Genomic DNA, 27,500 nt, shown 5'->3' with positions numbered 1-27,500 from the left:
CCAGGTAATTACAGGCCAGTGAGCCTGACGTCAGTAGTAGGTAAATTATTGGAAGGTGTTCTGAGGGATCGGATATACAATTATTTGGACAGCCAAGGGCTGATTAAGGATAGTCAGCATGGCTTTGTGCGTGGTAGGTTGTGTTTAACGAACCTTGTAGAGTTTTTCGAGGAGGTTACCAAGAAAGTAGATGAAGGAAAGGCTGTGGATGTTGTCTACATGGACTTTAGTAAGGCCTTTGACAAGATCCCACATGGGAGGTTACTTCAGAAGGTTCAGACACTTGGTATCCATGGAGAGGTTGTAAACTGGATTCGAAATTGGCTGTGTGGGAGAAGACAGAGAGTGGTAGTGGATGATTGCTTCTCAGACTGGAGGCCTGTGACTAGTGGTGTGCCTCATGGATCTGTGCTGGGACCATTGTTGTTTGTTGTCTATATCAATGATCTGGATGATAATGTAAATTGGATCAGCAAGTTTGCTGATGACACTAAGATTGGAGGCATTGTGGACAGCGAGGAAGGCTTTCAAAGCTTGCAGAGGGATCTGGACCAACTGGGAAAATGGGCCAGAAAATGGCAGATGGAACTTAATGCAGAAAAGTGTGAAGTGTTGCATTTTGGAAGGACAAACCAAGGTAGGACATACACAGTAAATGGCACTGAGGAGTGCGGAGGAACAAAAGAATCTGGGAGTTCAGATACATAATTCCCTGAAAGTGGCGTCACAGGTAGACAGAGTTGTAAAGAAAACTTTTAGCATACTGGCCTTCATAAATCAAAGTATTGAGTATAGGAGTTGGGATGTTATGGGGAGGTTGTATAAGACATTGGTGAGGCCAACTTTGGAGTATTGTGTGCAGTTCTGGTTGCCTAACTACAGGAAGGATATCAGTAAGATTGAAAGAGTGCAGAGAAGATTTACTAGGATGTTGCCGGGTCTTAAGAAGTTGAGTTACAGGGAAAGATTAAACAGGTTAGGACTTTATTCCTTGGAGCGTAGAAGAATGAGGGGAGATTTGATAGAAGTTTACAAAATTATGAGGGGTATAGACAGAGTAAATGCGAGTAGTCTCTTTCCACTTAGATTAGGAGAGATAAACATGAGAGGACATGGCTTTAGGGTGAAAGGGGAAAGGTTTAGGGGGAACATTAGGGGGAACTTCTTCACTCAGAGAGTGGTGGGAGTGTGGAACGAGCTGCCATCTGACGTGGTAAATGCGGGCTCACTCTTAAGTTTTAAGAATAAATTGGATAGATACATGGATGGGAGCGGTCTGGAGGGTTATGGACTGGGTGCAGGTCAATGGGACTAGTGGAATAATATTTCGGCACAGACTAGAAGGGCCGAATGGCCTGTTTTTCTGTGCTGTAGTGTTCTATGGTACTATAAAGCTTGAAGACTACAGCAGCAGAGCTGTCTGAGTGTGCGCTGTCAAAAGCAAAAGTGAAACTTAAACTAGATCGCATGACACATTTCCTTTCTAGTGATGTCATGCTGCAATTCCTTATAGGCATATTACAACATACTCATCCAGGAAAGTGGAGAGTTCTCCATCACATTTGCATCCATCCTGACTTATTCATCCTGACCTTTGCCTTGTAGTTGGTAGATAGGCTTGGAGAGTCTTGAGGTGAGTTACTCGCCACAGAATTTCCAACCTCTGTCCTGCTCTGCCACAGCATTTATGTGGCTAATGCAGTTCAATTTCTAGCCAATGGTAAACCCCAGGATGTTGGCAGTGGTGCATTCAACAATGGTAATGCCATTGAATGTCAAGGGGATACAATTAGATTCTCTCTTATTGGAGATGGTCATTGCCTGGCACTTGTGTGAAAAGTGTGTGAGGATAGGGAATGGGTATCAATAAGCTCCCCTACAATGGGAAACAGCATATCCTCGCCCAATTTTGTCCTACCAGGTACAAGTAAATACATGTGCACGCGTACACATGTTCCTACCTACAGCTGTCACAGTGTAGCAATCAGAATTAGGTACCCTGACTTTTATTTCCTTCTCTAGTCTTCCACATTGACTGCCATTGTCTCATTTGAGATAATCTAACTTATTACAAACTGGCCATTTTGTTTATCCAGCAAACCATTACAAAAACTACACCTACTTTCTGATATTCCCGCAATGCAATTAGAATTTACTTACTCTTAGAGCTTTTCCATGCCACACAGCATATGAGTCAGACAAAGCACATGCTTAAGTCAGTTTCCATGGCTAGTTTCTCCTGGAAGGGGTCACAGCCTGTCGCCAGAGCCTACACCTTGAGGGGCACCACACCACATCAAACGTGGCTGACCAGGAAACTCTCCTGCGCTTACCACTTGCCATAGCATATTGGAAGGATTTACAGGTCAATAATCAACCTGTTTGACCACCTTATGAACACACCTTCCATGGCTATCAAGTCCCAGAGTGGGACTTGAACTGGGAGCTTCTAGCTTAGAGGTAGGGACACTTCCTACTGCACTACAGGACTTCCCATGTAGGGTCACTGGTATAGAATTTAATATCTTAAAACAACTTCAGTACTGACAACTAGCTGGAGTGATATTGCTTGGAGAAAACAGTGGGGTTAGATAAATTTTGTATAATGAAACCATAAATTTGTTTACAAAGAATGAAATTATAATCTCATTTTGTTTAACACACTGAAGAAATATCCCAGCAGAAGTTTCAACAAAGTTAATATGCAAACTTAACAAAGATGCACCTTACAATTTCTTTTCCAGTCATCTAAGATCTATATACAGATTGTTAAACCCATTATCGTGGATTCTGGCTACTACTTGAGGCTGGATTGGCTTGTGATATACAGGTGGCTGCAATGTCCATCCAAACTAGAAAGAGTGGGTGTTTTTGTGGACCATTGGGAGTTCAGTAACCCTTTAATAGAACATGATAACACCAACATGTTCACATTGCAACTGAAAACAAACCTTGCTCTGGAGGTCTATTAATATGGAAATCTGAAATAAAAACAGAAAATGCTGGAAAAACACAGCAGGTTTGGCAGCATCTGTGGAAAGAGAAACAGTGTTAATGTTTCAAAACCGTATGACTCTTCAGAACTGAGGAGAGGTAGAAATGTGATGGATTTTATACTGTTTAAGAGGGGGTGGAGCAGGTGGAGCAAAATAGAAGGTCAGGGATAGGTGGGAGCTCAGGAGAGATTCCTGACACAAGGCAAAAGGTGTGTTAATGGTGGTGTTAAAGACTAAAGGAAGTTCTGAAAGCGGCATAAAGGTAACCTAGCAGAATGTGTTAATAGCAGAACAAGGCTCCGTGCTCTGTGAAGTCAAAACATAAGAACAAGTGACAGATGGCCCTGTGGGGGTCCATTAACATGTCTATTAACACATGGTTGTCACTGTAGCAACAAAGCGATTTGGATCTTTGCTGTTGGTGATTTTTTTTACCTGAATTGTGATTTTCTTAAAATAAATTGTTTTAAATTTGCATTTTCTTCGAAAAGAATCAAATTATGTTATGCCAAGTGCTCCAGGGAGAAGTACTCACGAGTGTAATAGACAGGCTCTTGTGCCTTTAGCCATCTAAATGTGAAAAAAAGAAAAAGCATTGGCAGTGGAAATAAATCAGATTAAACAATTAACAGTTTCTTTCATTTCAGCATTTGGTAGCACAGAGCTTGAGTATTGCTGGAAAAAAGAGACATGTCAAAGCTTTTCATCTTGCACGCAACAGGACACTTCACTGAATACCAATGTAAGGGGAAAGCAACAATTTATAGTGTATGAGAAGAGAGTGTTGATTGGTTGGCAAGTGGATTGGTCGAGGTATTGCCATGGAGGATGTTCCAATTGATGGTGACTGACAGTTAACTGCCAAGCATTGTTTGAAATTTAAACCAGACAACTTGACTCTGATTGGCAAAGCATTGCCCTGAGGAATGAGTCAGCAAATGGTTGTCATTTATTTTATTTAGGCATGGTACAGATCGTACCCAACCAACCCATGATTGCAAAGCTCAAAACACTGTATTCAACATTAGATGTGATTTTGCGATTGGACAACATTTGCCAAATAATGCCCAGTGCTAAGAACTATGCTGACAACCAATTTAAGATTGTCAGTTTGGAGCATTTGCATGTACTGGAAGCTACATGTATAAATACACAGGGCCCTGTTCTTCACAGACAGAAAGAACATGTACACACATTCTGCCTGTTTTAGCTGAACAAAATGAGTGACAATCATTCACTGGTCCATTCCCTAGGACAATGCCTTGACCAATATTCCCCCAAATCATTACACTGAAGTCTTTGCACCTCTCTGTAATTTCCCTGAAAATTTGCTCCTCTATATCTTTTCCATTAGTTCATGGCCTATAAAATACATCCAGTTGTATAATGGTATCTCTATTGTTTCTTAACTCTAATCAAATAGATTCTGTCCTTGACCTCTCTAGGACATCATCTCTCTCAATCACTGTGATGTTCTCCTTAATACCGCTGCCCTTAACTCCCTTCTTCCCTTCCCTATCTTTGCTCAACCCCTTTTATTGAGGAACATTTAGTCCCCAGTCCTGACCTTTTTTGATCGAGGTCTCAGTTAGAATCAAAACATCATGTGGCCATTTGTTCATATTTCTTGTTCCGGTGTTATCTGCTTCTCCCAATCTTATGTATACCTTAGGCCAGATTTTTTAAGGAGGTGGACTGCGCAACCAGAATCACAAAATCAGAATCACAGAATCACAGTGCAGAAGAGGCCCTTCGGCCTATCGAGTCTGCACCGACACGTGAGAAACACCTGACCTACCTAACTAATCCCATTTACCAGCACTTGGCCCATCGCCTTGAATGTTATGACGTGCTAAGTGCTCATCCAGGTACTTTTTAAAGGATGTGAGGCAACCCGCCTCCACTACCCTCCCAGGCAGTGCATTCCAGACCGTCACCACCCTCTGGGTAAAAATGTATTTCCTCACATCCCCCCCTAAACCTCCTGCTCCTCATCATGAACTTATGCCCCCTTGTGACTGACCCTTCAACTAAGGGGAACAGCTGCACTCTGTCCAAGCCCCTCATAATCTTGTTCACCTTGATCAGGTCGCCCCTCAGTCTTCTCTGCTCCAACGAAAACAACCCAAGTCTATCCAATCGCTCTTCATAACTTAGATGTTTCATCCCAGGCAACATCCTGGTGAATCTCCTCTGTACCCCCTCCAGTGCAATCACATCCTTCCTATACTGTGGCGACCAGAACTGCACACAGTACTCCAGCTGTGGCCTCACCAAGGTTCTATACAACTCCAACATGACCTCCCTACTTTTGTAATCTATGCCTCGATTGAAAAAGGCAAGTGTCCAATATGCCTTTTTCACCACCCCACTAACATGCCCCTCCGCCTTCAGAGATCTTTGGACACACAAGCCAAGGTCCCTTTGTTCCTCAGAACTTTCTAGTGCCATGCTGTTCATTGAATACTTCCTTGTCCCCAGAAGGAAAGTTGATCCCAAATGGACCAACTTTTTAAAAAGCCTGCCCTGTGGCAATAACATGCTGGGGGCTGGCTGAACAGGCTGAGGGTCGCACTTGCACACCTGAGTAGACAGTGCGTCCGATCCTCAATCAGATTGGTTAGCAGTCCCGGCAGCATGAGAACTCAGCAGTAGGCACTGCTGGGACTGCAAGAAATCCTCAGGAAGAAGATCATGACAACCCAAGACAGGTAGGGCGCAGGCTTTTAGGCTGGGAAGGAATCAAGGAGCCTTGGGAGGGTGGGGAACCAGGGGGTGGGGAGGCAGGGTTTTTAAGGGCAGATGGGGAGGAGCAAAGTGGGGGGTGACAGCTTGGCAGGGGTGTCCCCAATTCACACAAGGGCACTCAAGCTCCTCCAGCTGATGACACTCCTTGCACATCACAGAATTGAGAATGGTTACAGCATAGAAGGAGGCCATTTGGCTGTCATGCCTGCATCTGCTTTCTAAAGGAGCAATGCACCCAGTGTCACTCCCCCGCCTTTTCCCCAAAGCGCTGCACATTCTTCCTTTTCAGATAATAATCTAATTCCCTCTTGAATGCTGCAATTGAACCTGGCTCCATTACACTTTCAGGCAGTGCATTCTAGATCCTAACCACTTGCTACATGAAAAAGTTTCTCCCCATGTTGCCATTGTTTCTTTTGCCAATTACCTTAAATCATTCTCATTCTTGATATTTCCATCCATGGGAACAGTTTTTTCCTACCTACTCTATTCAGGCCCCTCATGATTTTGAATGCCGCTATCAAATCTCCTCTCAACCTTCTCTTTTCCAAGAAAAACAGTCCCAAGTTCTCCAATCTGTCAACAAAACTGGAGTTCCTCATTTCTGGAACCACTCTCAAATTTTTTCCGCATTCTCGCTAATGCCTTCACATTCGTCCTAAAGTCTGATGTCCAGAACTGGACGCAGTACTCCAGTTGATGCCAAACCCGTGTTTTGTACAAGTTTAACATAATTTCCTTGTTTTTGTACTCTATGCCCCTATCAATAAAACCCAGTGTGCTGTTTGCTTTATTAACTGCGTTCTCAACCTGTCCTGCCACCTTCAATAATTTATGCATATATACACCTAGATCGCTCTGCTCCTGCACCCCTTTTAGAATTGTACCCTTTGTTTTATATTGTGTCATGTGACGTGACCTAGAGTTTCCACATGGAACGGAATGTGATCTCCATGGGACTTAGGATCCCTGCCATGTCTCCATGGCTCTTATTTAAAAAGTTAGCAGAAATTAACTAAATAATTATTGAGGACATATAAAAATGATCATCTAGTTTGTTAATTGAATAAATAGTAATAAATTATAGGGTTGGATTTTACAGGGCGCCATGTTTCTCACACCCCCCTATGACCATGGGTCAATCGGAGCCCACACATGAAAAGGTTGGCTGTCCTGCAGCAATTCTAGTCTCAGTGAGGCGTTAATTGACTCAGGGCAAGACTTGTCCCCATCTGGGGGTGAGGTCCCACCTGACAGAGCTGTTGGCCAGTCCGAGTGGCCGGCAGCAATGTAGTGCCAGCAGCACCAGGTTCAAATGGTGGCCATTGTTGGGACTACAGCCAGAACTCAAAGAAGAGGAGGTTAATGAAGCTGGATTGAAGGTAAGTCCAGGGTATTGGCAGGCCAGGCTGGCATGTCCCAGTTAGGGAGGCGGTGGGGTGTGTTTGAGAGGCCAAGGAAGGGTTAAAGCAGGTGGGGGGGGTATGACCTTGGGGGGGGATGCCTCCAATAGACATGAGGGACCACCTCCAAAGGAGTTCATTCCCCAACTTGCCTGACACCAGCTTGCCCAGTAAAACCTCAGTGACTACGTCTGGACCTCCCTTTGCCACAGGGATGAGACATTTAAGTGGCCATGAATTGGCAACTTAGGGGCCTCAATGGCCCAGGGGCTGCCAGGCCACCCGACACCTCCACCACCCTCTGTGAAATGGGACACAGATCGGGGGTGGGCAGGAAAACATTGGGCAGGCCATGTGCTGCATTTTACAAGCCCACCTTCAAACATGCTGGTGGAGGGCTGTAAAATCCAGCCTATAGATTTTTAGCTCTGAGTTTGACACCTCCCTTGTTTAAAGAGCAAAAATAAGACAACAATACTCACCAGCTGATCACTTAACTTCTGTCTTGTCATAGCACTTCTGTGTTGATGCTCTACCTTCTAGCCTGACTTTATCTGGCACAGGTCCTCCGGCCTAACCTTGTCAAGAATGACGTGCAAAGTCACAGATTTACCGACCAACAGTTCACCCCTTTCACTATGTCTAGTCAAGTGTACTTCATTCAAATCACCCCTCACACCCATTTAACTTTCAGCAGCACTTTTCATTCCATTAGGGAAAAGGATACGAAATAGGAGCTAGAGTCGGCCATACAGTTCCTCAAGCCTGCTCCATCACTCAGTAAGAAGAAAGACTTGAATTCATATAGCGCAATTCATGACCTCAGAACATCCCAAATGCTTCAGAGCTGGAGTACTTTTGAAGTATATCCCCTGTTGTAAAATAGGAAGCGCAACAGCTAATTTGTGCAAGGTGAACTCCTATAATGATCAAATAATCTATTTCTTAGTGATGTTGATTGAGAGATAAATATTGAACAGCAGACCAAAAAATCTTCCTTTCTATTCTTCAAAACATTGCCATTAGATCTTTAAAGTTCATGTGAGAGAACAGATGGGGCCTCAAGTTTAGCGTTTGATCTGAAAGATGACACACTGACACTGCAGCAACTCCCTCAATACCACAGCAGGGTATCAGCGTAGATTTTGTGCTGAAATCTCTGGAGTGGGACCTGCTGAAACTCAGCACTCGTAAATGCTGTGCTGTTACCAGAAACAACTACTTATAGTCCCTTAATGGCAATATTTTGATGTAACTTCTCAATTGTAGCAGAAGACATTGGTGATTTCACCTCATATATATCCATCCATTTTGAGTGGGTATTAACAATGAGCAGAAACATTGTTCCCATGAAAGGTCCAACATAGTCAATGTATAACCACACCCATGGTCTTCCTGGCCATTCCCAAGGGTTTAATGGAGCTGTTGAAGGTAACTTTTGCAGTTGCTGACATTGTACACAATCCTTCACTAAACCCTCTATTTCACCATCCATCCCAGGCCACCATAGGTAGCTGCATGCTATGGTCTTCATTCGGGATATTCCTGGATGTGCACTGTGTAGTTCAATTAGCAATGGCTCTCTACCCTTTGCTCTCCGCAATAAGAAACCATTCTGGCTGGTTATTTTATGTCTTCCGTTGAAGTACGGTTTCATTTCGTCAGACACAGGCTCTTGTGGCCAGCCATGAACAAAGAACAAAGAAAAGTACAGCACAGGAACAGGCCCTTCGGCCCTCCAAGCCTGTGCTGATCATATTGCCTGTCAACTAAAACATTTTGCACTTCCGGGGTCCGTATCCCTCTATTCCCATCCTATTCATGTATTTGTCAAGCTGCCTCTTAAACACCACTATCGTACCTGCTTCCACCACCACCTCTGGCAGCGAATTCCAGACACTCACTACCCTCTGCATAAAAAACTTGCCCCACACATCTCCTCTATAGTTTTCTCCTCTCACCTTAAATCTATGTTCCCTAGTAATTGACTCTTCCACCCTGGGAAAAAGCTTCTGACTATCTACTCTGTCCATGCCACTCATAATTTTGTAAACTTCTATCAAGTCACTCCTCAATCTCCGTCGCTCTAGTTAGAACAATCCGAGTTTCTCCAACCTCTCCTCATAGCTAATAACCTCCAGACCAGGCAACATCCTGGTAAACCTCCTCTGCACCCTCTCCAATGCCTCCAAATCCTTCTGGTAATGTGGTGACCAGAATTGCACACAATATTCCGTGTGTGGCCTAACCAAGGTTCTATACAGCTGCAGCATGACTTCTCAGCTTTTATACTCAATACCCCTGCCAATGAAGGCAAGCATGTCATATGCCTTCCTGACTACCTTATCCACCTGTGTTGCCACTTTCAGTGACCTGTGGACCTATACACCCAGATCCCTCTGCCCGTCAATGCACTTTAGGGTTCTGCCATTTACTGTATAATTCCTACCTATATTAGACCTTCCAAAATGCATTACCTCGCATTTGTCCGGATTAAACTCCATCTGCCATTTCTCCGCCCAAGTCTCCAAGTGATCTATATCCCGTTGTACCCTTTGACAATCCTCTTCACTATCTGCAACTCCTCCAACCTTAGTGTTGTCTGCAAACTTACTGATTAGCCCAGTTACATGAAGTACTTGTCCTCATACTTGTGTTAGGACTGGGTCCCTACTTGTCCAGTCTCTGATATGTCGAGCGCATATCGGCGATGAATCTAAGAAATGGAGCAACAAAATGAGTTCTTGTGGAACTGGGACTTCCACACCCTTTTCTTGTAAAGGCAAATGAGTATGTGCATCAGCGTTTGCAATTTGATTACCAGGCCTATGTATGAAAGTATACTCTATTGCTACAAGGATTAAAGCCTTAATTTGTGTTTCTGTGTCTTCTTTCTATGTGCCTTTTTAGCACTGTAATCTCAGATGTAAGCTCGACTTGAGTGAACTCAGTGGTTGAGTCTCCCAGAATTTCATCATCTGTCTGCTCCTTAGAAAATTCTGTCACTTTTGCCTCCAAAGCCTCTTTGGCCTCATATAGCTGATTCTTCAGCTCTTCCATCCCTTTTTATATTTGTTTGCTGTCTCCTGTAAAATTAAGCATTGTTGTGTATTCTCTGCCAACTCATCTTTCATTTTGGTCAAAGAGGTGCTGAATTCTTTCCGTTTCTCTTCGTACTTTTCCAGTGGTAGAGACTTTGACCTAAGGGAATCTTGTAGTGTGTGAAGACCTTTCAGCAGGTTTTTTTTTCCTTTTGGAGGTCGTTCACCTCGTCTCAAACTCTGTCCTTAAGCATGGTCTCTTTGAGTTCCTTCTGGTATTCTTCCATGTTTAGGCTCGAGACAGTTCTTCAGGTTGTTGAGTCTTTACACACTCCTTTTCCAAAGCAGAAATGCTTCCTGCTTCCTTTTGGAATCTGTGATCAAGGTGTTACTTTGCTAAGCAAGGAGGCACAAGCACATGGAGCGCAAAGACTAGCAGATGGATTGGTGCCCCACCAACTGGAACCTCCCCTCCCAGCGTGTTAGCACCCTGACTTCGACATGCTTCGCAGTTCCAGCACTCTGCCTAGGTGCAGACCCTCGACTATACTCTGGTGTCAGTGTCACACACGCTGTGGATGCAGAACACATCCTAGTTCAACCCGCTCAGGGTGAACTGGGCATGGGCAATCTCTGCTGTCACACCCAGCGAGGGATTCATGCCCTGAGGGATTCAATGACATTACTGTACCCAGAGTTGTCGGGGGTGGGGCTGGTGGGTTTGGAGGAAAAGGTGACGACTGCATTAAGTGACTTGAGGCGACATGGTACTCACCCCTCTTGAGTGCAGGAGATCATTGAACCTTTTGCGACACTGGAGCCATGTGCGCTGCACCACATCACAGGAGCTAACACTCTCGGCCACCTCCTCCCATGCACATTTGGTCAGGTGGGGAGGCCTCTGCCTCCCGTCCCTCGGAAGCAGGACCTCCCACCGCACTGCCACCTCCCCTAGGAGGGCAGCTAGTCACTCGTCAGAAAAACGAGGGGCACACTGCCCCGATGGCCTACCCTCCGGCCTGGCCTGGCCCGTTGGCCTACCCTCCGGCCTGGCCTGCCCCAATGGCCTACCCTCCGGCCTGGCCTGCCCCGATGGCCTACCCTCTGGCCTGGCCTGCCCCGATGGCCAACATTGCCCTACTGCTGAGCCCTTCTCCCAGCCATTGTGAGCAGCCTTTCCAAGGCTGCCAAGCCTTCATTTATACAGGCCGCTGGGTCGCCATTGGACTCGGTGGTCTGAGTGCACCCGCCGCCGCCCGCCCGCCCGCCCGCCCGCCCGCCCGCCCGCCCGCCCACTCCCATAGTGGGAGTCGTGAACTACGCTGGGCAGGCCTTAATTGGCCCACCCGCGTAAAGTGGCGGCGCGGACCCGATCGCCGCCGCGCCTGTTCCCGCTCGGCCCATCCCGACATGGGGAAAATTCTCCCGTGTTTATTTACAAAGGTACTCAGCAGCAACTAAACATGTGCTAACACTTGAAACTCATCTCTACACTACCTCTACTATTGACTACAGACTACTAACTACTGAGGCAGCCTGCACTACTCTGCTATTTGATACTAAAATCATGTGATCTTCCATTATAACGTTCTTCTTAAAGGTATCTTACACATCAGATTACCACAAAGACATTTATTTGTCCTTGTATTACTGGACAAGTAATTATCCAGGGAGTTCCTTCCATTTGTAGACACTTAACCTTAATTTATACAATTAACAGATTATCTTTTAAAATAAAAAAATAATATTTACAAACAATATTTCAAAATAAATTGAACAAAATGATTTTCCATGTTCTCCAGAAAGCTTTACATTAAAAGACACACCCCTCTTCTAGGATCCCTAATAATCTTTTGGTACAAGCACTCCTTTTCGTATAACAATATGATAATTGTTGACTTGCATCAGCCCATTTGATCTTGGAGCCTTCCTCTTTTCCTAACATTTGTTTCATGCTAGCAAAATCAATCCTTAATCTTTTTGCACTTACACTCTTTGTCAAGTGAATATTATCCCACAAGGAACAATTATCTATGTAACATTCAATGGACAAACTGTTTTCAGTGCACCCTTTATTTCCCTTGAAATATTTGACAACTATCCCATATCCACTGTTTCCCTAAGAGCCATTGGGTAAAATCTTCCAGCCTCCAGATCGTCATAGAGACCAGACGTATGACTGAGATGCGCGTTGGGACCCTGCGGACTTCCTGACATGCGGAACTACCTGGGAACTGCCTGGCAAATTTCAGCTTAAGATGGGCAATTCCTTTGCTCTGAGTTCCAGCCGGAGACTTCGGATAGTAATTGCACACTTACCCAGATAATTACCCAGGAAATGGTAGACAGATTAAAACCTAGTCTGACATCTGGATAACTGTACAACTACACCCCAATCACCTCCCCCGTCTTCCAGCCCCCTGCTCACCCTGAGCCCTGACCCAACCTGACCACCCCGCCACCAGACCCGACTACCCTACCATCCGACTAACTCCCGACCAGACCTGACTATCCAACCCCTCTGCCTGCCCCGACTAGTCCCCCAACCCAGCCCAACTACTTATCCATTTTCATACCTACCCACCTCACCCATCTACCCACGTTACCTACTCACTCACCTGCCAATTTACCCACTTGCCCACCCTACCTACACACTACCCACCTCACCCATTTACCCATTTCCCCACAGTTCAGCAATGCCTCTCTGTAGGTTCTCCTCCAAGCTGTTAAGGAAAGGCGGGAGTTGCTCTTTCCACCAGATAATATCAAAAGGTCCTACTGCCTGACCAAGGCAGCCTGATTGAGGTGGCATAGGACACAGGATTGCAGGTTATTCCACAAGGACGGATGGCAGGGCTAAGTCCACATCCCAGGAAGGCAACAGAGTACTGATGGTCATGGAGATGCCTCACTGTTGGCTGAATCATGCGTAGATCAGGTTGTCCCTAGTTTCCTGTGTAAGTCTCTCCAAGACTCTGGAACCCATGAAGGGTCATTCACATTCATGGCCTCCTCCTCAGGTTTGGACAATTCATCCTCGTCTGAAGAAAGGTGATGTTCCTTGCATTTGTCCTGTTGCGACACATATCCATGTTGCATGGCTGGTTGTCCAGTGCACAACAATTCATGGCACTCTCTGTGTTATGTGTTGCAGAGATCCTCCAGACCGGTCAAGGCGGCAGAAGTGCATTTTAGGCAAGCCAGTGGTGTGTTCAAAGATGGCTCTGGGTGGAACTCTTCTGCTACCCCTTGGGGATGCCTCACTGGTGTCATCAACCATGTCCGCAATAGATGGCCCTTTTCGCCAGGACCCAGCTGTCATGATGAAAAAGTTCTAGGAGCTGTGAGTGGCACCAGATGTATGCGCGTGTTAGCTCCCTGCGAAACAAGCATAGACCTGCAAGATTTTTCTCCTGGGGTCGCAGACCAGTTGCATGTTCATGGAGTGAAAGCCTTTGCAATTCTCAAATGCAGCTGGCTGGTCCCAGGGAGTTCTAATGGCTATATGAGTGCAGCTGATGACCCTTTGCACTCGAGGGAAATGAGTGGTGGCTCTGTAGACTGCTGATCTTGTCACCTGGTTGTCAGCATCAGTGGAGAAGTGGACAAAGTCATTGTAACTTCAGAAGAGGGGAATTAGTCACCTCCTTCATACACCTCTATGTGGCAGCCTGTGAGATACCACATATATTGCCCGTTGTACCCTGGAATCCACTGCTGGCAAAGAAATTGAACGCTGCATTGACATTGAGGACCACTGGCATAGGGTTCCCACCAAATCGACATGGTTGCAGGTATTGATACACAACCCCACATATCCAAGTGACCATTTCCCAGAATATCCTCAGTCATGTCCGGCATTGCCTGTCTGACAGTTAGTTCATGTCCCTGGGATGTGTTGACGTGCCAGTGCCCGCCTTCGACATTGCCTTCCCTGGATAAATGCATCCAGGCCAACCTCCCCGTCTGATGCAGCTCACTGTTGGCATTGCAGTTTGTTGGCCGGAAAAAGCTCCTCTTAATCTCATCCTGTCCCCATGCTTTTGAGGTTGCAGAAATAGCGGGTGGATGAGACTCATGGGTATTGCAGCAATTGCACTATGTTAACAGAGCAGACAGTGAGATGAGAACATGGTTCTCATCCATAGAACTAATGAGCATCTTCAAGTTGTCAACACTCGGAACTCCACCCACCCAACACAGACCTCCTTCCACTTCAATCTGCATTCCTAGTGTACGAAGGTACATTTGAAGCAACTCCCACAAAATGGTGAGTGTTACCTTCCAAACCTGTCCCAATAATTTCCACCCTCCATCTGTCACCTTCACACTTGCTTTATCACTGTTGACCCACCAACATAAACTTGCACCATCCCTCTGTCCTTGAACCTCCCACCATTACTCTGGACCTCATTAACCTGGACATACCATCTCCCTCTCCTGTGCCTACACCCATCCCCATCAAGATAATCATTCTGACCTCCAACCCTCCCATCATCACCCTTACAGCTTTTGTCCACCCCTCTGCCCCACCCTAAGAGTCATTTGAATACCCCACCATGCAGTGAACCTTCCCAGCTACAGAGTCCAACTCCACTGTGAGAATGACTGTGACTGGTCCCTCTGTCATCCAGCACCCTCAATTCGACCCACAGGATTCCAATGTTGACAGCACCAACCTTACCCTTTAGCCCCCTCATTCACCTGATCTTCTAACCCTGTAACCCATCCTCCTAACTCACAGTACCACTACACCCTGGGTGTTCGGCCCTTACCCCCTCTGTACCTCCCTGCACTCGAACCCCAACCTCTCACCACCCAACCTCCCCTCCTTGAGCTCTGACACAACCTTTCCAGTCCCGAGCGTCCGTGCAAGCTGCCATTTTCCTACTCACCTCCCTTGTGCTGCCGCGTTCTACAAGGAAAAATGTTGACCTCAGCACAACTGCACAAAGCCAATTGCTGTACACCACCTATAAAAGAAGATGAACTGGGTGCCATGAGATTTTAGTGTGCTGCTCACTTTATCTGGAAGGTAAGACATAATTACAAAAGGTTTTACACAAATGAGTATTCGTGGTATGCAAATAATGGCAAGTGGGAACCCGTCACAGGACGGCATGAGGCCTGACACTTCACAAACTTTTATCTCTGCATCTCAACCCATTGTCAAGAGATCTAAATTTCGGTTTCTACCTAATTCCATACCCTGCACCCCAAGCTTCCCACTCTTGCAATCTGCATAAAATCCCTACCAAAGTCTATCTCGGGCAGATTTGTACAATGCCTTAGAGCTCTCTGAATTTTCTCTGAAAACTCAGTCCTTCTCCCTGCATGTAAATCATTCAAACATGCAGAAAAAAATGGAATTAATCGTAGTCCCCTCTAGAATAGGGGGACTATTGACCATCACAGAATGTAATTTGGGATTCCTTCCATAGATGAATTGATTGGGACTATACCTCCAACCATATGAAGCAAATTCTTTGCATGAACTGACTATGCCAGTGCAGTTGTCAACCTGCAGTGTGGTTGATCTGCTGAGATTTTATGCAACATTTCATCTATATCCGCATGATTCCTGACACAGAGTCCATTGCTGAAAGAATATTTGCGATATTCATAACCAGAATCTTCATGCTTTCACACATGTCTCTAAATTCATCATTAGCAAATTCACCTCCACTTTCAGTCAGAAACTTAGCCAGTGCCCCAAGTCCGGTCCCTATCCATTTCTCCATGACTTTATCTACAATAGATGCATTTGTCTTTGCCATATGTTACAGTAGAAAGACTAAATCTGGTTGCCATGTTTATAAAGTGTAAAATGAAAATATTTCTGTCTGGATCGGACACCCCGTCTCCCGCGCCTCTGCCCTCACACCTTTCTCTCCCTCCCAGGGTCCCCATTGTCTTCACCTTTCACCCTACCAGCGTCCGCATTCAAAGGATCATCCTCCGCCATTTCCATCAACTCCAGCGTGATGTCACGACCAAACATATCTTCCCTTTACCCCCCACTGCCGGCATTCCATAGGGACCATTCCCTCCGGGATGCCCTGGTCCACTCCTCCATCACTCCCAACACCTCAACCCCCTCCCATGGCACCTTCCCACGCAATCGCCGAAGGTGCAACGCCTGCCCCTTTACTTCCCCCCCCTCATCATCCAAGGCCCAAAAACTCGTCTCCTTTGCCTTCCACCTATCGCTGGCCTTCTATCCAGCTTCACCTATTCCACCCCCCTTAACTGGTATATATTTCACCACATTTCTACTTCCCTTTAGCTCTGAGGAAGAGTCATACGGACTCGAAATGTTAACTCTGTCTTTCTCTCCACAGATGCTGTCAGACCTGCTGAGTTTTTCCAGCATTTTTTGTTTTTCTGTCTGTGTGTGTGAGGTAATGCATTTGGGGAGGGCAAATTAAGCTAGGGAATACTCAATTATGGGAGTATATTGAGAGGGGTTGAGGAAGAGGAGAGATCTTGGAGTGCATGTCCACAGGTTCCTGAAGGTGGCAGGACAGCTGGATAAGGTGGTAAAGAAAGAATATGGAATGCTTTCCTTTATTGGGTGAGGTATGAGGAATGTTGTCAGGGGTTGAAAATTGCAGCTATGAGGAAAGATTTTTAGCATTTTTTGTTTTTGTTTCAGATTTCCAGCATCCGCAGTATTTTGTCTTTGCATTCCCTCACACTTTTTCAGAATGAATTGCATTTGCCACTTTTCTGCCCACTAACCCACATTGATATCATTCTGGAGACAAGTTATCCTCTTCACTATCAACTAGTGGCTCAGTTCATAGCACCCTCGCCTTTGAATCAGAGGGTTGTGGGTTCATGTCTCGCTCCCGGAAACCAAGAACTGTGTTTGTACTCGAAAAGAGTTGCAATCTGTGACTGTTGATAACTCGAAAGAGTATCAACTAGACGACCAATCCTTGTGTCACCTGCAAATTTCCCCATCATGCCTCCCACATTTTAGTCTAAATCATTAATATATACAACAATAGCAAAGGCTCCAACACTGAGTTCTGTGAACGCCACTGGAAACCGCTTTCCATTCACAAAAACATCCATCAGCTGTTAAGCTTCATTTTCTGTCGCTGAGCCAATTCAACTTGTCACCTTCCCTTTTATTCCATGGGATCTCACTTTTTTGATCAATCTGTGCCTTTGCAAGTGACAATTTATCCTGTGTCTCAGAATTGATTCCAATAATTTTCCCACCACTGAAGTCAGACTGATTGGCTTATAATTTTCTGGCCTATCCCTCACACTATTTTTTAATGTTGGGACAACGTTTGCAGACCTCCAATCCTCTGGTACCTCACCTGTATCTAGTGAGGATTGAAAAATGATCCTCAGAGCATCCGCTGTTTCCTCCCTGGCTTCCTCTAATAGCCTGGGATACAATCCACCCAGCCCTGGATGCCGGTGTCCCCAGTACTTCGCCTCTCATGCTTATTGTTTCTAATATTTCACGCTCCTCCTCTTTAACCAGAATGTCTAATGAATACAGAGACAAAGTACTCCCTGAGAACCCTGCCCATGCCAGCATCAACGCACAAGTTACCCTGTATATCTCTGATAGGCCCTACCCTTTCCTTAATAATTCTCTTGCTGTTAATGTACTGGTAAAACATCTTTGGGTTTCCTTTGGTTTTACCTGCCAATATTTCCATTTTTACTTCACCCTGTACTTTCTCTACTCCTCTAGGCTTTCTACAGTATTAAGCTTTTTGTGACTGTCATAAGCTTTCTTTTTCTGCTTTATCTTACCCTGTATGCTTCTGGATAACCAGGGGGCTCTCAATTTGGCAGTACCACCCTTTTTCTTTGTAGGGACATGTCTACACTGTGCCCTTAGAATCTCGCTTTTGAATGCCTCCCAACTGATTTGACACTATTTTCCCTTCTAGTAGCTGTATCCAGTACACTTACGCTAGTTCAACACTTAGCTTTGTAAAATTTTTCTTCCCCCAATTTATAACTTTTACTCCTGTTCTATCTTTGTCCTTTCCATAATGATACTAAATCTAACTGTATTATGGTCACGATCTCCAAAATGGTCCCCCCACGGCTCCTTCACCCACTTGCCCAGCTTCATTTCCTAAGACTAAATCTAGAATTGTGGCCTCTCCCGTTGGGCTTGTTACGTGCTGGCCAAAAAAGGTCTCTTGAATGTATTCAAGAATTTTGCACCCTCTACGCCCTTCACACTGTTCGTATCCCAACTGATATTAGGGTAGTTGAAGTCCCCACCGATTACTGCCCTTTGCTTTAGCACTCAGAAATATGTCTACATATTTGCTCTTCTAACTCCCTTCCACTATTTGGAGGTTTAGAGCACACTCCTAGCAATGTGGCTGCCCCTTTTTTATTTCTGAGCTCAATCCATATGGCCTTATTTGATGCTTAATTTTGAAAAATTCATTCATCGAATGTGGCCAGCATTTATTGCCCATCCCTAACTGCCCTTGTTCAGAGAGCATTTAGGAGTCAACCATATTGCTGTGGGTTTGGAGTCCCAGAATGGTAGATTTCCTTCCCTAAAGGACACTAGTGAACCAGATGGGTTTTTACAACAATCAGTGGTGGTTTCATGGTCATCATCAGACTTTTAATTCCAGATCTTGTTAAATACAAATTTCACCATCTGCTGTAGTGGGATTTGAACCTGGGTCCTCAGAGCATTAACCTGGCATCTGGAGTACCAGTCCAGTGGCAATACCATTATGCCACCGCCTACATTTAGTATATCACCCCTTCTCACAGCTGTCGTTATTTCTTCAACCAATAATGCTGCACCCCTGCCTTCTTTATCCCCCTCTCGATAGAGCCTGAAAACTCTATATCCAGGGATGTTGAGTTTCCATTTTTGCCCCCCTTTAAGCCAAGTTTCCATTATAGTAATATTATCATGCTGCCATGTATCTATCTGCACCCTCAGCTCATAGGCTTTATTTGCTATACTCCTTGCATTTACCTATAAACCTTTTATCACCGCCAACTTCCCGGGCTGTACACTTTTTAACCTGTGCTGCTTCTGTCTTTCAGAGTCACTCACTAATTCTCCCCATTCCCTGCTCTTAATTTGTCCTCAGGTTCCCAGCCCCCTGCCAATCTAGTTTAACCCCGCCCCCCCAACCTCAGCACTAGCAAATCTCCCTGTGAGGATATTCTTCCCAGCCCTGTTCATGTGTAGACTGTCTGTCTTGTATAGGTCCCAACTCCCCAGAACTGGTCCTAATGCCTCAGAAATCTGATGCCCTATCTCCTATAACACTTTCCAGCCACGTGTTCAATCACTCAATTCTCCTATTTCTATACTCATTTGCACCTGGGACTGGGAGTGATCCTGAGATTACTGCTTTAGAGGTCCTGTTTTTCAATCTCCTTCCTAGCTCCCTAAGATCTGCTTTCAGGACCTCATCCCTTTTCCTACCTAAGTCATGGACCATGACCTTTGGCTACTGCCCTTCCCTAGAATCCTGCAGCCATTTCGTGACGTCCTTGGCACCAGGGAGGCAACATCCAATCCTGGAGTCATGTCTACGGCCACCAAAATGCCTGTCTGTTCCCCTAACCAACAAATTCCCTATCACTGTTGCTCCTCCCTTCGTCTTTCTCCCCTCCTTCCACATGGCTCATCTGTGGTGCCACAAACTTGGCTCTGACTGCACTCCTCCGAGGAACCAATGCCCTTACCAGTATCCATAGCTGAAAACTTGTTGGCGAGCGGGACCCAGGGAACTCCTGCACTACCTGCTTAACTCTCTTGGACTGCCTGGCAGTTACCCATTCCCTTTCTGCCTCCATGCTCTTAGTCTGTGGTGTGACCACCCCTCTGCATGTGCGATCCACATAGCTCTCAGCGTTGCGTATGTGCCACAGTGACTCCAGCTGCTGTTCGAGCTCCAAAGCCCAGAGCTCAAGATTCTGCAGTTGGTGACACTCCCTGTACATGAGGTTGTCTAGAACACCCATCGCATCCATGACTTCACACATATTACAGATGTTGCAGTGAAATCTGTCATCTCGGAGACTCGGGTACAGTTTTTGATCGTTTATTCAAGTGAAGGCAGGGAGAGCTTGTCTTAGTCAATCCAATCCAAGTCAATACTCTGCCCTCTGAATTGTTAAATTGTCTTTTATACATTGTTACATTGTCTTTTCCTTTCATGACTGAGGACATGTTCTTGGTCACATAGGCTCACAATCTATCTCAATGGGTGCAAAGTGTTTCAGATCAACTATCCTGTTTTGCTGTGTATCTTAGCATTCTAGTGACTGACATTTTGTTATTTGTAATCACTATCACAATTTATCACAATAAATGCTAAGTGTTGTAGACCAACTGTCCTGTTTTGCTTAGCATTCTAGTGACTGCCATCTATCTGTCTACAATCTCTGGGTTCACACCTGTTTTGGGCTTGTGTGGGATAATTTTTGCTGTGTCCTTTGTCTAGGCTAACACGTCAAGTACCCCTCAGCCTTTGCTTTACTGGCTCCCTCTTGATACCTTTTCATGGCTAAACCACTACTGCTGTCATGCTGTGCTAGTGCTATCATAGATTATCTTTGCTAATAAATGACAACACCTGGTACTCTCTAACATAGGATATGCATTCCACATGACTCAGCTGTCCTGCCATGGTTTCAATTTACTCCCCTTATGTTAACTTTATTTTACTTTGGTTTATTTATACTACTTTATTTTACCTGGCCTTGACTTAACTTTACTTCCCTATTGTTTGTGTTTTTTACTGAAATCTAAATAGTGTTATGACTTGCAGGTTATGTGTGCCAGGCAGATCAAATTCACAAGGGAACCTTGGCCACGCTGTCACACGGTTTTGCAATTTGTATTTATTATGACAAGATATGTGCACACTGAATTCAGAAGTAACGAGTCCACTAAGACCTTTAGAGATTTTAAAAATTAAATTACAATATTTATTAACAAAAGAAAAGATTTCAAGCACATACATAAGACTACAATTACTTAATACTATAACAAATCCTAAAATTCCTAATTAACCTGAATCCCAATTACACACCCACTTTAAAGCAACAGTCCAAAATACATTTTAAATAAAAAAGCAAGCCAGCAAGTTACCACAGTACCCACTTGACAGTAGGATTCCCAAAGGTGCTTCTCCAACTTCAGTCACTGGACATAGCAAACTTATGCACAAATGGCTGGAGGTTTCCTGAAGGCTGTTTCACAAACTCCTGTTAGATCTTACATGCCTCCCCACTCCCCACATAGCCTTTTATTCTCCTTTTTTCTCTCTCCGTTTCTCTCTCTTTAATCTGTGAATTCCATTGTTCTATATGTCTTTGGAAATGTATTTTTCCCGTAATATAAAAACTTCCATGTTGTCAATATTGCCAGTAACCTTTGGGAAAAATAAACACACTGCTTGGCCTTGCTTACCTGGCTAGTTGTAAACATCCTAACATCCCTCTAAAATCCAAAGAACTCCTTCACTTATCTAATAATGCAAATTTCCTTCGCATCGTATATGCTAAGACCTCACCCGTGTTTACTCATTAGTATTTCAAGTACACTTCTACACCTAACTTCTTTTGATAATTTCAAGCTTGCAGTCTACCTGACTCCAATGTAATTAAATCATAACAGTAGCTCCTTCTTTTAAAAAGAATGTGGTTTTCTAATTTTCAGCTACTTGAAGACCCTCCCTAACAGCAGTTTCTCACCAACTGATGAACTTGTGCTCCTCCTGTTATGTCACTCTTGGATGTTTTCAAAACTCAGCCCTCTTGTGCAGCTTTTCAACTCCTGGTCTCCTGCAGTCTGAGAAAGATAGAGAAAGAAAAAGAAAATAGCACCCCACTCTCCTCCTCACTAAACACCCTCCTCACCAAACTCGCATTAATTCCACTCTGTACCACTTGCACTCTGAGCAGCTTTAAGACACTGCTTTTTTCCTCTTTCTTATTCTCATCACCTGATGCCATTAATACTTCCTGAACATTCTGATTGTTAAGGGGACACAATAGTGCCCTGATTGGATGAACTGCAGATCCACTGACTTTCAAAAAACAATTTCTTTATCAAATGTTCCATGTCCAGTTTCATTTTTCCCTTTTTCATGGAAGGCTTATTTAACAGCAAAGGTATCTCACTAGAGATCACACTCCAACTATTTAGCATGGAATTTCCACTCTTTTTAGTGACCTCAGTGTGTTGTCATACCTGAACCTAAAACAAGTAGAACTTTCATAATACTCTCCATCCTTATGTCATTCCTTACTACTGCTGTTCTGTTTTGGGCAGTTCATTGCTGTTGTGGTCACTTTGACAAACGGATCACAGGAGTCTCAGGTACACTTATTCGAGCAAATGCAAGGGGAGAACCATCTCAATGCAGCTTGAGATAGCACTCTGCTAAATTACAAATGTTCAACATATTTATACATTATTGGTCACGAGATTTTAAGTAATTCATTCTCTTTCAATAAGTTCTTACTGTACCCCTATATTCCCCCTAATAATTACTGTACCCCTTTATTTCCCCCTAACAATTGCATAATGGTATTTTGAGTCACATTGATCCCCGAGCATTCCTGGGGTTCATTTATTTACTAATTCTGCCATTCCTGTCATCTTCTGTGGTATCCAGATCTGCTGATAGTGCTTTTGTCTACATACGAAGATGTAACAGTTCCTTCATACTGGCGCCTGCGTCCAGTATCTGGCCATTCTCAACATGCCACGATCATTGAGTCCTCCATCTTTTGTGATACTGTAAAATGTCTCATTTGTGCCATCAAAGCTGCTGGAAATGACTGCTTCCTCTGGAGCTGACATCTGCTCCAAAAAGGAGCCTCTTTCCAAAAACCAAAGGTTAACACAATCCAGTAATTTGAACACGAGCATTGAACAAGGAATCTCCAAATTGAACTTTCGCAATTCTTTTTTATAGCCTGTTAAAGTCCATGATATATTCCTTCATGGAGTGATTGTCTGTCTTTCAAAATCTGTCAAGGCCTGACCATGCCTTGTACATCTGATAGATCATCTTTCTTGTAAATTTCATCCATGAAACTTAATAGAAGAGCTAAACCACCTTCATTAACCAAGCGCTGGACCTTCCAGCTCACAAGATATTTTGCTTCTGATTTTACTTTTGCTCAGAAGTGACAATGCCAAGGCCACACCTTTTTATGGAGCTTATATTTCACCCCTCTCCTATTTTTACTTAGTTCTGTTGAAGGGTCATGAGGACTCGAAACGTCAACTGTGCTCTTCTCCGCCGATGCTGCCAGACCTGCTGAGTTTTTCCAGGTATTTCTGTTTCTGTTTTTGTTTTGGATTTCCAGCAGCCACAGTTTTTTGTTTTTACCACACCTTTTAATACTTTTTGGTAGGAGCGTAACCTGTGCCCACATATCCACTTCATTCTTTCACTGGTCATAAGGCTCAGTCTCTGAGAGCTTCAGAGAGTAATCTTAACCTGAAAGTTTACACTTGGGACAGGACTTTTAGCTCGACGCCTGACCCACTCGAGCATAATATAGCGTGTGATATTTTGGTTGGCGGGCGAGCGCGAAAGTTGGAAGCATGCCCACCGACAATCGAGAGGGCAATTCAGCCAATTAAAGTTACAATTGACTCAGATTTTTCTTGGTCCGTCCAACCTTACTGCTGGCGGATGGGTGAATCTGCCAGGCAGACTTTGCATTTTTGATAAACCTCATCCAAGGGCAGGATGAGGTTTCTGTTATTAAATTAAAAATAAATAAAAATGTTTGGACAGAATTTTCATCATCTATATGTTCAGGTGACTGATTCTGATGTGGACATTTTTTTCAGGATTTAAAATCTCAATTTATTGTTTTTAAATTCTTCAGCTCCCTGAGGCAGTTCTCTGTCTTCAGGGAGTTTTCATTCCATGCTCTCCCGCATCCGTGCACATGTCAGCGCCTGCCCGCCTCCGGCCCCCACCCCTGCAGTGCTGAGCATTTCAGTACGTGTTTCATGCTGGCTAGCCATTTTGACCAGCCAGCATGAAATCACAGTTGAGTGCCAATCGCGATCGGCGATCCGTTCCCCGGCCGCTCCTGGGCCCACCGATCACGCGCGCCTTCAAACTAAAAATCCTGCTCTTGCTTTCAGTCATTCTTCACAAAAACTACTTGGATTGTAATCTTCTGTCTTTCAAAAAATTTGTAGTTTCACTGCTACCATGTTCCATGGTAAAATTCTTACAATCAGTTGGTGAAGGAGGAAATCAGAAGTCAATCAATACTCAGTTTTTGATTTATTCACAAAGTGAGACATTTCAAACATAGAACTCCTAACTCGACAACCCAACACCAGTGTTAGTGTCTCTTTGTGAGGTGGTGGAAGCAGGTACGATAGTGGTGTTTAAGAGGCAGCTTGACAAATACATGAATAGGATGGGAATAGAGGGATACGGACCCCGGAAGTGCAAAATGTTTTAGTTGACGGGCAATATGATCGGCGCAGGCTTAGAGGGCCGAAGGGCCTGTTCCTGTGCTGTACTTTTCTTTGTTCTTTATTCTTTGTTCTTTATGCACTTTTGAACAAACTAAAAAAAAAAGCAAATTAGCTAATGAAATAATTAGCAGCCCCTTAAAGGGGGCACTGAAACATAAAACAAATCTTTCAAGGAAACTTACCAGATTAAATTAGAAATCACATTTTGGGATGGTGGGCGAGGAGTGGTGGTCAAACGGGAATGATGCACCTAGCCCCTAGTTGAGGCAAGCAGATTCTTTATACTCTTTTGAGTAAACAAGAAAAAAATGAAAAAATTCACTACTGACTCTTTTGAGTATACCAATAAAAATAAATAAACTAAATAACAAATTAACTAATAAACAAATTAACAAGTTAACGGCCCCTTAAAGGGGCTGTTTATCTTCTCTTTTAAAGTAAAACCAATGATCAAAAATAAACTAACGAGAGGGGGTGACGGGTGGTGAGGCACTGTAGCAAAAAATCAAACTTTCGTAAGGAAAGTTACAAAATCAAATCAAAATATAATTTCTTGGGTTGATGGTGCACCCCAGTCCCCATGGTGCCCACTGGTCATGGAAGGCCTGGAGCGTACTGGTGGATACTGCATGCTCCCTCTCCAGTGCCACCCGGCCACGAACATAGCCGCAGTAGAGGGGCAGACAGTTGAGCTGGATGACACCTTCGACCACCTGCTGCCTGGAACTATTGATGGCCTCCTTGGCCAGGCCCAGGAGCAGCCTTCCGAGGAGGTCCTCCTCGGCACCCCCTCTGCACCAGGTAAAGTGTCTGTCATGAAGCTATTAATGTATATAATGTTATTGGAATTTTTTTTAAAAATAGAGGTTTAGTCTGTGTGTGTGCTAATTAGATTAAATCCAGCTAGTCTGGGTGCTTTGATGTATAGTTGTTTTGAGATGCAAACACTAAGGTAGAGTGCATTTGCATTTTGTTGAATAGAGCATTCAAGAATGGGAGTGAAATCTCACACCTAGCTAGGAGACACCAAGCAATGTTTATATTACTGATAAAATTGGTACTATGAAAGGGGTTTTATTGTTAGAGGTGGAGTTCAAAGGGCCTGGTGATTCAATGAGAATTTACATTCAAAGAGAAGTACTGGGTATAACAGAAAGCAGTTTTGTGTGTGCAGAGCAGAGGTATGTAACGTCAAAGCCACTGTAAGCCTATAACTGTCTGCAAAGGAACCAAGGTGAAAGGAACATCATTTTGAATTTGTAAGGTGAAAATGCTTTGCCTGGTGTCTGCTTAAAGCCCATGGGGTGTTGTTGCCTTAGTGCAGATTAGTTTGGTAATTTGTTAAAAAGTTATGATAATAGTAATTTGTAGCCATGTGTATATGTTTAACTTGTGTAAATTAATAAATGTCTCATGTAGCTTGATATAAAACCTCTCGAGAAGTGGTGGTCTTATTCCTAAATTTAGAGCTGCATCTCCAACTTGAAAATATTGGTTGACAGTTGTTTAAAATTTCCCTCTGGGATTTTAAATAACAGCCTTTACCAACTGTTGTGTCATATCAGTCTCTTTATATGTGCATAAGCAATTATCCAATGAGTGCATGCAAATGATATTAGATACCTTCTTCACTGTACTCTCCAATTGGATAAGACATTTTGAGGAGCTTTAAAATGTTGTCTTTATATTTTCGTAATTAATAATGATATATTATGAAATACCAATACAGTATATCACAGCTTTTATAGAACCATTACAATCATCAGTGATATTAATGTCTGTTATCTGATTATCTGCAGTCTAATGTATATCTCTGAATTTAAGCTCAGGAGTTATTCAGATCTTTAAAGAGAACTTGTAAATATGTGGTGTCAGTCAAAGTGCTTTATTGATGTTTAATATCTAAACAAAGAAAGGAATCATGTTTTAGTCACAGAAACATCATCTGCCTGACCAAGATTTTGTTCCTATTTTCAATTACAGGCTTGCAAAGTTGCTGTCTCAGTTAGATTGCAATACTGGACCTGGAACACCAGAAATAGATGGTACATATCACCCATTGATCCTTGAAACAGAACAGCCCATGCCTAAAATTGAAGACAAAGTTGAAGTTGCCATGAAAGAGTTGTATGTCTGCCTTGGAGAGGTAATGGCAAACTTGCCTGATGTCAGTGTTGAGGGACGCATGTATGCCAGTGGCATCTTTATGTCTTCCTGTATTTTAAGCTATTAATACAACAGTGGCTCTGCCTTTGAAATGCCTAATCTTACACTGATAGTGTAATAATAGTCAAACAAAATGAATAAGTGACATTTAAATTTGAAAATAGCCATAAGATCTTTGTTTTCAAGTGATGGGTCCAATTTAAAGCATATATATGGATTTTCAAAGTAGTTGGAGCAAAGATAATGAACAATTTTGCCTGACCCAAACTGGCCTTAACGCGAGGAGCATTTGCAATAAAGTGGATGAATTAACCGCGCAAATAGATGTAAACAGGAATGAAAGAGCCGGCATTACGGCGACATGGCTGCAGGGTGACCAAGGATGGGAACTGAACATCCAGGGGTATTCAGTATTTAGGAAGGACAGACAAAAAGGAAAAAGCGGTGGAGTTGCATCGCTGGTTAAAGAGGAAATTAATGCAATAGTGAGGAAAGATATTAGCTCTGACGATATGGAGTCTGTATGGGTAGAGCTGAGAAACACTAAAGGGCAAAAAACGTTAGTGGGGGTTGTATATAGACCCCCAAACTGTAGTGATGTTGTTGGGAATGGCATTAAACAGGAAATTAGAGATGCATGTAATAAAGGAAC

The 27,500-nt window shown here is 43.9% G+C and overlaps 1 protein-coding gene across 1 annotated transcript in view; it reads left to right on the top strand.

The window, feature by feature from the left end:
• Positions 1-27,075, top strand: part of LOC144679416 (regulator of G-protein signaling 22-like) — a 141,110-nt gene extending 114,035 nt beyond the window's left edge. Inside the window, exon 6 of the mRNA XM_078539773.1 lies at positions 26,666-27,075. Coding sequence (XP_078395899.1) covers positions 26,666-26,752 — 87 coding nt within the window. The 3' untranslated portion in view covers positions 26,753-27,075. The remainder of the gene's footprint in view (positions 1-26,665) is intronic.
• Positions 27,076-27,500: the final 425 nt, after the last annotated feature.

Source organism: Cetorhinus maximus, chromosome 4 (assembly GCF_964194155.1).
Source record: "Cetorhinus maximus chromosome 4, sCetMax3.hap1.1, whole genome shotgun sequence".
NCBI lineage: Eukaryota > Metazoa > Chordata > Chondrichthyes > Lamniformes > Cetorhinidae > Cetorhinus > Cetorhinus maximus.
This window is presented reverse-complemented; position numbering and strand designations above follow the sequence as displayed.